The following is a 13,599-nucleotide window of genomic DNA, read 5'->3' on the forward strand; positions in this document are numbered from 1 at the left end:
ATACAAGCAATTCAACTTACTAAGCTGTATGCAAAGCCATAAAAAGGCAGTTTGTAGAATATCAGAGAAATATTATTTCACATATTCATTTTATATTTAAGTTTAGTTTAGTTTTTCAATCATTTAGTTTACAACCGTTCTCTTACCACATTGTGTTCATCATAGTTTTATTTTATTTTGTTTGTTGTAATGACCCTGTCACACACAGAAACACACGCTCTCTCTCTTTTACTCACACACACTGCCCTGCTCCCAGGTCAAAGCAAAATGCTGACCACGGCTACTTTAAACTCAAAGCTCAAAACACAACAGAAATGTGTGTGTGCGTGTATGTGTGTGTGTATAGTCACTCTGACTGCTTTTGTAAACCATCACAGCAGGTTAAACTCTCAGGCACTAATACAGCCTCAGTTAATGAAATATTTGCCTGTAATCTTGTAATAACCAGGGTCAGTGTGTGGTTTGTGCTGTGGTTGTTCTGCTGCTGAAGAAATGAGATTTACACCACAGTAAACTGGACATGAATCAGATGGAAGACGTCGGAGTACAGAGTGGACGAGGAGGAAAAGGAGAAGTTGTAAATGTGGAGGTAAGTTATTGATTCCTGGGATTTTCTCACAAACTTTACATTTCAGATGCACAATAGAAACTTAGATTCACTTTTTTCACAGTGAACTTTGTATGTTTGAACACAAAAAATACAACATCTCTGTGTCGCTAAAGCCTCTGTGAGTTGACAGGAAAAAACAGTCCTCTCATATGTGCCTTTGATTGGGTTAAATTGTCAGAAGATCACGTTTCATACAGTTTGTTAGTGTTGAATAGAAAATCCACTAATTTTACACAGTAAAGTGTGTTTACACATCTGCGGGTGTACTCCTACTGTTAAAAACATTATGGAAGCATCAGTGTGCTGCTCTTTGTCTGAGCTGGGAAAGTTAGCTGGACATACATTCGCCAAACCAAACCTACAAGTTCTCATTCTTGGCTTCTCTTTTGTAAACATGACATAAAACAACACTTTAGATATAGCAAAAATTTCACTTTTGTGCGGCTTGTCCAAGGTTTGTTTTCAAGTGTGGAATGGGCTCATAGTTGCCTCTTGTGGCTAATGGGGAAAACCACTACTTCAACAAGTGTCCCCCCACAAGAAGAACCAAAGCATCTGTTGTTGCAGCAAATGCCCAAAAACAGCATGTTGAGGAGACAAAGCCTTTAAGGCCTTCTCTGCAGGCCGTACCATTTTTGAGAGGCTTAATTTTTTGTTAATAAAATATTACAAATTAATAATTATAATGTTATTCAAATAATTTATAAGTTATTAAAATGATTTATTTAAAGAACACGTTTTGGTTCGATTTCAGTTACTGTCATAACCATTAACCCAGTGTCCACTGTTGGAAGTGGAACTGCCGGTTTCTTCACGTTAAACAACAAAATTGGATTTTGTTGTGGACGCACCAGTGTGACGTCATCATAATCCACCAATACGTATTTCTTCGTGCCGTGGGGCACGCGATGCTATCTAGTTGGCATGCCACGAATGGGAACCGAGAAAAATGGCGGTTCATTTTGAAATTGACATTGTGGCTCGGAATCCATTTTCCACGCGGAGTTTTCAAGATAGAAAATTAATATCTCAAAGGGAGAGACCAAAACATGAGCTCGGAGGGCTCACGCAGGAAGGCAACGGCTTCGCGAGGCATTTTACCGAAGCTAACTGTGTACGCTAACGGCTGGCTAACGGTTGGCTAACGGCAAGTGCCGGGAGTATGAACGGCCTAACAAACACTGACTGCTTGACTAAAATGTTGGTATTTCATATGACAAGATGGCGTTGGCATGATACATTTGGAAGAAGTTAGATTTTGGTTACGGAACAAAAGAATTTAAAACCAACAAAATATCAACGTCAGCTGTTGTCAGCCCTATGGCTAACTGACGTTGGCATGACTGACAGCTGCGTGCCTGCAGGAGTGACTGATGGATTTTGTTTTCAAGTGACCGGTGAGTCCTGCTGTGTAAATTATCTACAGGGTTGATTAAGGTTGTTGTTTGTAATACTTGAATTTGCTGCTGTGGTATATGTTTCCTTTCCTTTGTTGTTTGTTGACTCGTTGTTGAGTTATAACTTGGTTTGCATAGCGTCAGCGTGTTGTTGGTTTGAGCCCCAGTCAACAGCTGTCGGAAGGCGATTTTGTGATGTGCTTATTTCGAGAAGTTGGTGACATAGTTTGCTTATTGTTCTGATGTTAGTGGAGCTAACACACACGGCTGCCGCGGCTCAAGTGTAACAATGAGTTGCCATTGATCAATGAAGGACCAGTGGAAGACCCAGTGGAAGACCCCACGGTCAACTACTATTAAAAGTAATTCAAGTCCAATACATATTTACACTCAGGGCACACAACATGAAAATACACATAAACAATATAGATGATGATGATGAAAATAAAATAAAAAAACCCTGTGAAGTCACCACATATTCATGGGGATAGCACATGCATCCCTTTATGTAACTGTTGTTGAAGTCCAATCAGTGGGATCAGAATTTTTTGTGTGAGGGGGTGACGGCAATTACCAGTGCAGTCTTCCTCTTACTTCCTCTCTCTCCATCCTCAGATCCAGCACTCCTCCTCTCCCTCCCCCTCTTCTTTCCCGTCTGCCTGGCGAGGCTTTGGGAGGAAGGTGACATTGCTGCTGCCATACGTCTGGCCCAAAGGCACTACAGCGCTGCAGGGAGTCGTGCTGCTGTGTGTGGGCCTGCTGACAGCAGAGCGGCTGGTCAATGTGCTGGTGCCTGTTTACTCCAAGAACATCGGTAAGCACTAGAAACAGAGGGTACTGCTGTAAATGAAGAGAACCTGATATTTATTGGTTCACATGAATATAGATAGGGAAATTCAGGTATGTGTTGAATTGTTCAAAATCAAAAAATTGGTGATACATAGAAAAACTGAAAGAGATGGAGGCCCATTCCAGAAGAAAAACGTGAGACGGGTGTAAACTAAAATTTGCAATAACTTACTTAATATTAAGGTAAATGCTATTTTGTATGCATCAAAAAGTATTCAAATATAACTTCTAAGATGTCTGAAACCCATAGATATTTGTCTGTGCAATATTTTATTATCCAAAGAAATGAATAGATAAAGCAACAAAACAGCAACTAAAACAAAGCTGTTACCGTCAGACTCCTGCTGCATTATGCTCATAAAACTCTAGATGGTAGTGTGCTCAAATTTTTAAAAGTGTGGTCAAACTTGTCTCCATGTGGTTTTCCTTGTTTTCTTCCTTCATTTGAATCCTAATTAACAGTTTAAGTTCTGCCAGAGCTTGATGAAAGTTTGTCTACATCCAGAATTTGTTGTGTGTTTTAATTGAATACATTTTCACAATTTAAAGCAAACCCCACTGCTTTGGTTGTGATTAATTGGAAAGTTTTTCTTGTTTTTGACCCCTCATCCATCAGTTTATGTGTGTTTGTGTGGCCAACACACTTAATAAAATAAAAATGTTAGTCATGGTGTCTTTAACCGTAACTGCTCTTTCGCAGCTTCTGTGTCTTGATTCAAACCTGATTTGACCTCAGCTGAAAAGTTTCAAACTGAAGATTATTGTCACAAACATTAAGCAGGGTAAATGCAATATAAGGCTTGTGGCTTGACAACCTCCATAAATATAAATTTATGATAAAAAATTAGCTTATAAAATGTACAGGGCAAACAAAAATAAAATAGCAACTGGAGTATCAATTAAGAGGATGCTTTTTTTTCATCAATTATGGTCTGTCCATAACAAACATGCCTGTGGTGGAGACGTGGGAACAGCCACTGTAAAGCTCTACTTGAAAGCAACACATTAGCCTCAGACAGCTAGAATAAGTACAAATGCAGAAAAAGTCTAATGTACAAAAAGGAAATTTATGGAGCAGATAAAGATATAAAGAAATATTTTCTTGGCCACAGATCTGACAAAAAGGTTATTTCAAAGGATGTCAGTCAAACTGAGGTACTGAATAGATGCCAGAGATGCATCGTACATCAACATAAAGTGCAGGCTGGTTTTCTCATTTTTTATAACACATGTTAGCTATGTGGGCTGGTATCTAAGGTCTGGTTTGAAGGCGCAACCAACCTTCATTTTCGTATACGAAGGATGAGTTTTGGCACACAACGGGAGGGTGTGTCATCATTTGCCAAGGTCTTTTGTCCGCTATTTTGTACGCAGGACTGCATCCACCACAAGGCAACGACCCAGAAGCCTCCACTTCAGAGGAAGTCAGCGTTCAGTTTGTCTTCAGCTACTTTTCCTTTGAGAAAACTGCCCGTTTGGCTTTTGGAGCTACATGAAAGTATAAGCCAATGCTGCGAGAATGAGGCCGAGTGCTGCTTTGTGTGATGAGGAAGGCGTGGAAGAGGTTTCAGGGGGGGTGGGTTGCTGTTGATGTGTATGTGTGTGTGTGAGTATGTGTGTACGTGTGTGTATGTGTGTGCAGAGGGTTTTCTGGGAGGTCACCCCTCCTGCCAGTCATGCTTAGCCAGCATTAGCGGCCTTTTTCGTGGAGTTAACACACCGGTACAACAGACGTTTTGTCTCCGGGTCCGACCCCGCCTCCCACCCTCTGACTCCAGGACCCAATGCCAAAGAGTTGAAAATACCCCCTGCTGAAAACACACACTGGAAAGTTAAAGAGTGTAGAATACACACATTTCTTCATTCATTTCTCTCAATCTTTTTATCTCATTTTCTCCCTTCTATTCTCCATGAGTCTCTCTCTCTGTCTGGATCTTCTGTTTTTCATCTTCCTCCCCTCCTCCCTTTATCTCTGTCTGTTTTTTTTTTTTTTGCATTTCAACCTGATTCCCAGCACTTGTACAAAATGGTAATGAATGTGAATGAGAATGTGTCTGTGTGGCAGAAAGGGGAGTGTGTGTGAATGTTTTCACGACTGTGTCTGGATGTTTGGTTGGTTTCCACTGGGAGGACAAGATCATAGACCTTGATTAATAAAATGTTGTGGATTTAAAGTATAATAGATATTTATATAATAACAGTGAATCAAATGAACATGTGATAAAGGTGTTGCTCGTAGAGATGAACCTATGGAGAGTGACCGCCTGAATCTGTAGCTCCCCTCGGCTTTACAGAGCTTTGTAGAGAGTTTCAGCTCATTGTTTAGCTGTTCGCCTGCAACTTTACTGTTCTAAAAAGCCACTGCACACTAGCTGCTCAGCACATAACAGCAGACAGACACAGTTATAGACTAGCTGCTGAACACAGTGGAGCTTTTAGCAGCTAAAGGGCCAAACATTTCCCTCCAGTAGAGACCAAAATAAGAGCTAAAAGAGTGAATTTTGGACTTACAATCATCAAGTGTAACAAACAGGACTTCAAATCAATGATAATGTTGTTCTGTGTGTTTGTGTGTGTGTACAGTGAATGAGCTTTCTACAGGAGGTGGCTGGACTTCGCTGATTGCCACAGTCTGCGTCTACACACTGCTGAAGTTCCTTCAAGGAGGAGGGGCAGGTGCACAAGTGTGTGTTCATATATAGAGACAGATGTGTGTGTGTGTGTGTGTGTGTGTGTGTGTGTGTGTGTGTGTGTGTGTGTGTGTGTGTGTGTGTGTGTACACAAAATAAAAGGTGTTTAATATCACCGAACAGAAGCTCCTGTCTGTGTGGTTTAGAGTGAATATGAGCATGAAGTTCTTTGGCATCTCTCTTCCTTGTAGGTACGTCTGGTTTCATCAGCAACCTTCGTCAGTTTCTGTGGATCAGAGTTCAGCAGTTCACCAGCAGAGGCGTTCAGGTACCGCTCAGACCACCTCTTCTTTTATTTCTTCTTCTGTACGTTTCCTGTGTCGTTGCTGTCATTTCACTTTTAATGTCTAAATTTAATGTCTATTTCCCGCTGTTTTGGCTCAATTACATTAGATTATTCTGGTTTATTACAATCTTGGTCTTATGTTAATAGTTTTGGACTTAATAACAACACTCACCAAAGTAATTGCTGAGAACTTGGAAGACAGAAACCTCACCTATAATAAAGTCTCACGGGGTGAGAAAGCAGATCATAGATGTTAATCCATCCAAGTGTTTACTAGTTTTCTCTTCTATAATCAGAGTGACAGAATTATAATTGGATTGTTAATGCACTCATTGTAAAGACTATGGATCCAGGAGATAATAAAATCCTCTTTAAACACACTATTTATACGCCTAAAATGATTTGAGCACACACTAGTTTTGAAAAATCTGATCTTTTTCCTCCTGAGTTGAAGCCAAACAAGAACAAGATACTTTTTTTCTTGTAAATTTATCTGACAACCTGCCGTATAAACAAAGAGATTTCAGATCTAGCTGTCTTACATTGGACATGGTCTAAGTGAGATATGCTTGTATTCAATGTACATAGCTGCATAACTGGAAGTCTCTCTCTGTCCCTTTCCCTCCACACTTTAGGTGCGTTTGTTTTCCCACCTGCATGGTTTGTCTCTGCGCTGGCACCTTGAGAGACGCACCGGAGACGTGCTGAGGAGCGTCGACCGAGGCACCTCCTCCATCAACAACCTGCTGAGGTAGGACAGGAGGAGGCTGACAGATGGAGACATTTGGCCTCCACACAAATGACCAGGGTTCAATAACCAGAACAGGACATGATTTAGCGGGCATGTACATGTAGCGGGTGAGTAATGACCTGTGATTGTTTCTGTTTTTAGCTACATCCTGTTCAGTATCCTCCCTACCATCTGTGACATCATCATTGCCATCATCTACTTCGTCTCCTACTTCAGTGTCTGGTTTGGACTCATAGTCTTCACCTGCATGGTGCTCTACCTCAGTGAGTCTGTGTGTGTTTTCTTCAATTTTACTTACTTCTTTCATCCCTTTGTGGTAATCAGGACACATTATCTTGAGATAACAAGCTTCTGTATTCATCGTCTATCCAAGTTGTTTTCATCATAACAGCAACAGAGGAAAAAAAGACAGGAGAATGGCAGCAGGCTTTACCAGGACAATAACTGTTTTCTATATTAGAAAATGCAAAAAAAAGATAAATACCAAACCTTTATCTCTATGAATATGAACACAACAAAAAACAGTGTATTAAAAGCAAACTAAATATTTGTATTAAGTCATGGCCTCAGGCACCCACAGCTGCTCCCAGCTTCTGTAGGACATTAGATTTACAATAAACAGGTGTTGAATAGAGACGTTACAATCAAATCCAGGAGCTATTTGATTTGATTATTTCAGCAAAGCTTCATGAATCCTCACTTTCCTAACTGTCAACCCAAGAATCAACTACATTTGGTTAATTGTCTTTTATAAAAAATGAGTGATACATCAGTTTTCGCTTCTATTGATTAAGCTTGAAAATCAGATTGTGCTCTGTCTCTGCAGCCTGCACCATCCTGATCACAGAGTGGAGAACCAAATACAGGAGAGAGATGAACAATCAGGACAACAACGCCAAGTCCAGAGCTGTAGACTCGCTGCTCAACTTTGAGACGGTAGATAACATCACTGCACACCTCGTTTATTTTATTTAGCTGGACACTAGAAAACCCGCTGCTGCTCTGGGCAGGTGTGTCCAGGTGAGATCAGTTGTACTATTGGAAACATCCAGCTGTGATATAGCACCGGTGGAGATGCCAGATGTTTATCCACACTTACATGATAGTGTTTGTAGATATCTCAGTTTTACATCATTTCAGGAAGTTCACGTGATTTCACAGCAGGTCCACCCACTGGATTTGATTCATTTTCACAGGTAAAATATTACAATGCTGAGGATTATGAGGTCCGCTGCTTTGAGGAAGCCATTCTGAAATATCAAGTAAGACTAGCCGACAGTAGACAGACAACTAATACCTGTTTGTCATAAAAAACCCAACATTTCTTTGCTTAAGAAAAATCAAATCAATTATCAATTCTTCTAACACACTTTTTATTCGTGTTTCCTATTTTTAATAAAACATGCTGGTCGTGTTTTTTTATAGCAGTGTGAGTGGAAGAGCTCAGCATCGCTCGCTCTGCTGAATCAAACCCAGAACATCATCATAGGATCAGGACTGCTGGTTGGATCTCTGCTCTGTGCCTACCTGGTCTCTGTAGGACAATTCCAGGTAAGTGTATAAAAACTGTAGAATCCAATATTGAAATCATAAGACGTTGCAGTTTAATGACTGTTGCCTCCACATATGGCGGGAACACAAAAATAAGACTGATACTTGGATGTGCACACTGCAGATTTCAAACCAGATGTTGGCACCATTTCTGTTTTTGGTGTTTCCCAAAGTTTGCACCGGGTTATTTTGTTGGCTAAAAGTATCAGGATGGAACGGATTACAGAGGATTTTAAACCTTGATTGTGCTATGCCACAACCCATTTTAAACTTTAAATCTATGTAATGATGTCAGTGATTGTCTCTGTGTGCTCTTGTGTTATGTCTAACCACGGTTGTTTTTCTTTCTCTCTATTGTACTCAACAATCTCACAAAAGATCTTGACCGCAATGTGATAATCTGATTAAATGAAGGTTACACATCAGATGACACAAAACAGTGTGATGTAATGGATCAGTGAACCATTGTACCAGAGGAAGATGTTACAGTTTAGATAGTGAACTTCACTTACATGGATTTCACTTGGACATGACTTTAGTAACTCAGTTAACCACAATGACTCAGACTGTGACGACTTGGATGTAACCCGAATGGCTCCTGTACAACCTTCGTCACTTGAACATGACCTCTGTGACACTGCTGTTTGAATGACCACAATAACGCAGACTTGACAGTGATGTGGAGAGGCAACTCAACCATGATCTTTACAGCAGACATTGTGTTGGGAACAAGGCTAAGACTTGACCTCTGTGACTCAGATATGGTGGCATGGGTGACTTTAGTTATGACCTCAGTAACGCAGACCTCAGTGATCATGATGACTCGACTTGTTGTGGCTTGGACATGACTTACTTCACTGATTTGTTCGAATTTACTGTCTTTTAGCTTGTTTGCTAACACTTTCTCCACGACAAATTTTATAAAACGATAATATAGTGAGTCAGTTTTATGTTGTCTGCTGGTTCAGCTGCCCCCGAAATGGTCAAAACAGTGTATGAGAGTCTTCCCTCTGAGAGACTAATTAATATAGATGACTTACAGTAACCTTTGCTTATTAGAGGATCAGCAATATTCTGTGGATAAATCTGCAGGTTGCTTCATGTTCAGTGGCTGTACGCGTTTCCCTCTCCCTCAGGTTGGAGATTATGTTCTGTTTGGAACCTACATCATCCAGCTGTACACCCCTCTGAACTGGTTTGGTACCTACTACAGGTGAGATGAGCACAAAGGACAGGAGGCAAATCACTCACTCTGTTATACAATGCAAACAAAGATCTGTTGTATGTTTATGTGTCTGTCTTGCACATGGCATTTACTTGTTTATAACTAGACCTTAACTTTCAACACAGGGAGAAAACACCCTGAAATAGTTAATCAGTGTGTTGATGTGACTGTTATTACTGATGGCAGTAAAGTTTATATATAATTGCAGTATATTAATCTGAAATAAAGATGAGAAAACTGCTAATACTACTGCTCCTAATACCACTTCTCTTCTACTTCTTCTTGTACTGTTGCTGCATCTAATGACACGGATGGGGCATCGGTGTGTCTGCAGGCTGATTCAGAGTGCATTTGTTGACATGGAGAACATGTTGGCACTGTTGACGGAGCAGCAAGAGGTGAGTCACAGAAAAGAGTCAGCCTGTAGAGTGTATCAGGTGTATAGTTTTTAATGTAGTTTAATTCATATTGGTCCAAGTTAATGCTAACATGGTCCGCGGTCAGTGTTAGCAAAATCAATAACTTATTCCCTGGAGCATAACTGGTGTACTTGACTTTGATATTGATATCTATAATTGATATTTTTATAACAACGATGTATTGACGACAATTTGAAAACACTGTGAGAGGGGTGTCTTGAAGTGATGAATCTATGGATCTGTCCACTACCTGCTCAGCAGCAAACAGCAGACAGACTCGGTGAGAGAGCAGCTGGTGAACATAGTGAAGCGTTTAGCAGCTAAAGAGCCAGTTATTTCCCTCAGGTTGGTAGAAACCAAAGACAGAGCCAAAAGAGAGGGAATATTATGGCCAGAAACTCGACTCCAGATGAACACAAATGCTGGCTAGATGTGTAAATTCACAACTGTTGGCTTATTTACACAGCTCCTAACTTGTTTACACTGCCCCCGAGTGGCAGGTTTAACTTTGTTAAAAACTTTGTTACCGTTGATCATATGACTGTGTAATGACAAAAAGGTGTCACCTGAAGTGATGAACCGACAGTAAAAAGGCTCTGATAAGTTTCATGTGTCTATAAATTGTTTCTCATGTTGTTGATTGTGATTGGATTTGCTCATGTGAGCTACAGTGTGTGTTTAATGTCTGACTACAGACCATACTTCCTTTGGAATAGTAACGATAAAGTAAGAATCAGATAATGCTGATAATGTGATAAAAAGTTTTTAATTTCTTTTAGATTTAGTATACATTATATTATATATAGATATATATATTCTTCTGAATTGTTCTCTGAATTGTAACAAATTGCTATGGCTCAGGTAGAGTCAGGTATTTAGGTCTGTCTTTTCTAACTTTGAGCAAAAGTTTATGATTAATACAAAATAAGTATAAAAATTGAAAAATGAATTATAATTACATAAGTGGATAGAGAAGCTAAAATCAGTGAACAGTGTTCAGAGTCACTGTCAGTCTGCTCGGAAACAGAAACTCACAGTCAGAGGTCAGCGGATTAGGAGGTCAACAAGTGTTTGTGTGTGACTGTGTATCTGTGCGCATGCACATACTAAAACACAGAGTCTGTCTGTATGTCTGTGTGTATGTCCGTTTTTGTGTGTGTGTATTTGTGTGTGTTTCGGTGGGAAAAGGCGTCCTCCGGCTGCCTCACTAAAGGCTCCTACATTCACAGGCCCTTGATATGGTAAACAGCCACATGAATGTAGACAAAAGCATTAGAGCACCTTAAAAACACAGCGGCCCTTTTCTTTGCCTTGGGAAGCTGCAGGCGAGGGGAGTCAGGGAGGAGGAGGAGGGAGGTCAGGAAGGAGAGGGGGACTGCAAAAGCTGATGGTGATAAATCAACAAACTGCAATCAAACTTTAAGTCCCCCTGTTTGGCATTTATAAACACAATGTAAATAAACGTAATAATATAGGGCTGAGCAGATATTGTGTGTTTATTAATGTATTTGTCAACAACTATAACTCCGCCTCTGAAAAACCCATCTGTCTAAACAGATAATGAATAACAATATAGTTATAATTGACCACTTTCCCATTCAAGTGAATGAAAATGTTGTTTTAATTGTTGACAAATACTGTACATTAATAAAATGTCTTATATCTGCATTATAGTGTTTTATAAACCATTTATTTGTGTATCTTTGTGTATCCCTTTTATTTTTTCTCCTTAACCACCACCTCCTCTCTCCCTGTCTCTCCTTTAATACGCTCCTCTCTCTGACTCATCCGCTCTTTTCTAACATCTTGTTCTCACCCTGCTCAGTTCTTTTCTTTCAGTCCAATCAAATAAACAAATAGCCTTTTTAATTCTTTCAATATCAGGAATACAAATTCCGAAGAATATTTTTTCTATTGAACCTGACAGTTAATTCTTCCCTGAATTGGCAGTTGAAGTTTTTCGACCCTATCACGTGGTCTTCATCAGCAGATGGGCTTTGCTCAGTTGTCATGGAACTGTAGCTCTTAAAACTTTCCATCAGTCAGTCTGAGCTCTTTCGCTGTTTCCAGCTTTGACTCCAACACGAAGGAGAAGTTACAAAAGTGAACAGAATAATTGAAGTAGAAACATTTATAGTTCTGTGGCAACTGAGGAAATGTCATCTGCTGATTAATAACTGTGTGATATGATTGAAATAAGCAAGTAGGTGAATCTTGAGTTGAGTTTTCTTAGTATCTCTGTTTTGGGCAACAAATTAAGAAATGTATAATAATGAACCTTCTCCTCATCACAGGTTCAGGATGCTGAGGATGCACAGGACTTGCAGCTCACAGCAGGTCAGGTGGAGTTTGACAGAGTCTGTTTCAGCTACGTACCTGGGTGTGTAGCCAACAACTAATCTGTTTATAGCTGAAATCCATCTTTCTATAATTTGATCAGATTTGAATCAATTGTATATATAAACTGTATAAAAACAGAGACTGTTGTTGTTTAAATAATGTGTCTCTAAGAATCAAATGCAGCCTGAAGCTGGTATAGCTGGTGCAGCATACAAAAAGTATCTGACTATGACTCTGCAGACTACTGTTTACATCCCGTTGCCTACCAACAGTCTGTTTGTTTTAACCATAAACACAACTTTCCCTAAACTAAACCAAATGATTTTATTTGGGTAAACCTAACTTCATGTTAACCACAGAGGTGGTAGATCATTAAATTAGTCATTTTATACTGGTTATATGCATTATGGACGCCAATGGCAAACAATCTGTTTGGTCTTACAGGTTGGAGGACTTGCTGAAAATATAAGAATAATATGAGAATGTTTACAGAAAGGAGAAGCCAAGACATTTACAATGAACCTTTCCTAAAATACAATATGAAGAAACGTATGATACGTGATGTTCAGTTAGCTGTGTGAAAGTTAAAATAATTGTGATACATGTTCAGTAACAATGATATCATTTAAAATTCTAATGGGTATTCTAGGGGCTTTTATTTTTACATACAAGAAGCAGCACAGCTGGTGACCATCACCTGCTGTCTGTAGGACGACAGACACTCTAAAAAACATGTTGACTTTTATTAATTGGAAGTCTTGGCTGACCTCCTGTGTGCACTGGCATTTATCTTAAAGTCTGAGCCAGAAGGACAGGCCAGGGGAGAGTAGTGTTGGTCCATTGCACTAGAATGAACCTAACGTTTATTTCTCAATTGTTCATGTTCTCTTTTGATTTTTCTCAAATCCACAAACTTTCAGGAATCGCAGTCAGAAGAATCTCTGGCACGAATAGGGTTGGAATGAAGTTTGTTTTGATCCTGACTGTTGTTGTTTTGTACATGTGTGTGTGTTTGTGTGTGCAGCACTGAGGTTCTCAGAGATGTGACTTTCACAGTGGAGGCAGGACAAACAGTCGCCCTGGTACGTTGTCTTCTGTTTGCACCTACATTCCTATTGTTCTTTCAAGTGGTATTTAAAGGACCACTTCTACCAAATAAAAACAAATTACAGTATTTTGTTTCTGTACCTTTTTTTTTTTTTTTTTTTTTTTTTTTTTTTTTTTTTTTTTTTTTTGCTTTATTTGAGATATCTGTCTCTGAATTTTTTTCAGTTTCATTGCAATTACTTTTTTATTAAAGGAACAGTCTGTGGTGGATGAAGCATTCAGATTGTTTACTTAATAAAAGTACCAAGTACCACCATGTGTTTAAAGATAAATCTTAATCTGGAATGTAAATATAGCTTTAAAAGAAAGGTTACATATTATTTGTATGCTTTTGAAAGGTAGTAATATAAAGTAGCAGAAAATGGGAATACTCA

General features: G+C 39.4%; 1 protein-coding gene across 1 annotated transcript in view; it reads left to right on the forward strand.

The window, feature by feature from the left end:
- Positions 1-493: 493 nt before the first annotated feature.
- Positions 494-13,599, forward strand: part of abcb6b (ATP binding cassette subfamily B member 6 (LAN blood group) b) — a 29,543-nt gene continuing 16,437 nt past the window's right edge. Inside the window, exons 1-13 of the mRNA XM_023430848.2 lie at positions 494-589; positions 2,623-2,821; positions 5,440-5,532; positions 5,738-5,814; positions 6,468-6,583; positions 6,725-6,846; positions 7,410-7,519; positions 7,780-7,845; positions 8,009-8,134; positions 9,271-9,347; positions 9,694-9,757; positions 12,073-12,158; positions 13,143-13,200. Coding sequence (XP_023286616.1) covers positions 521-589; positions 2,623-2,821; positions 5,440-5,532; positions 5,738-5,814; positions 6,468-6,583; positions 6,725-6,846; positions 7,410-7,519; positions 7,780-7,845; positions 8,009-8,134; positions 9,271-9,347; positions 9,694-9,757; positions 12,073-12,158; positions 13,143-13,200 — 1,263 coding nt within the window. The 5' untranslated portion in view covers positions 494-520. The remainder of the gene's footprint in view (positions 590-2,622; positions 2,822-5,439; positions 5,533-5,737; positions 5,815-6,467; positions 6,584-6,724; positions 6,847-7,409; positions 7,520-7,779; positions 7,846-8,008; positions 8,135-9,270; positions 9,348-9,693; positions 9,758-12,072; positions 12,159-13,142; positions 13,201-13,599) is intronic.

Source organism: Seriola lalandi, unplaced genomic scaffold (assembly GCF_002814215.2).
Source record: "Seriola lalandi dorsalis isolate HSWRI2012SDOR001 ecotype SW California unplaced genomic scaffold, Sedor1 jcf7180002054912, whole genome shotgun sequence".
NCBI lineage: Eukaryota > Metazoa > Chordata > Actinopteri > Carangiformes > Carangidae > Seriola > Seriola lalandi.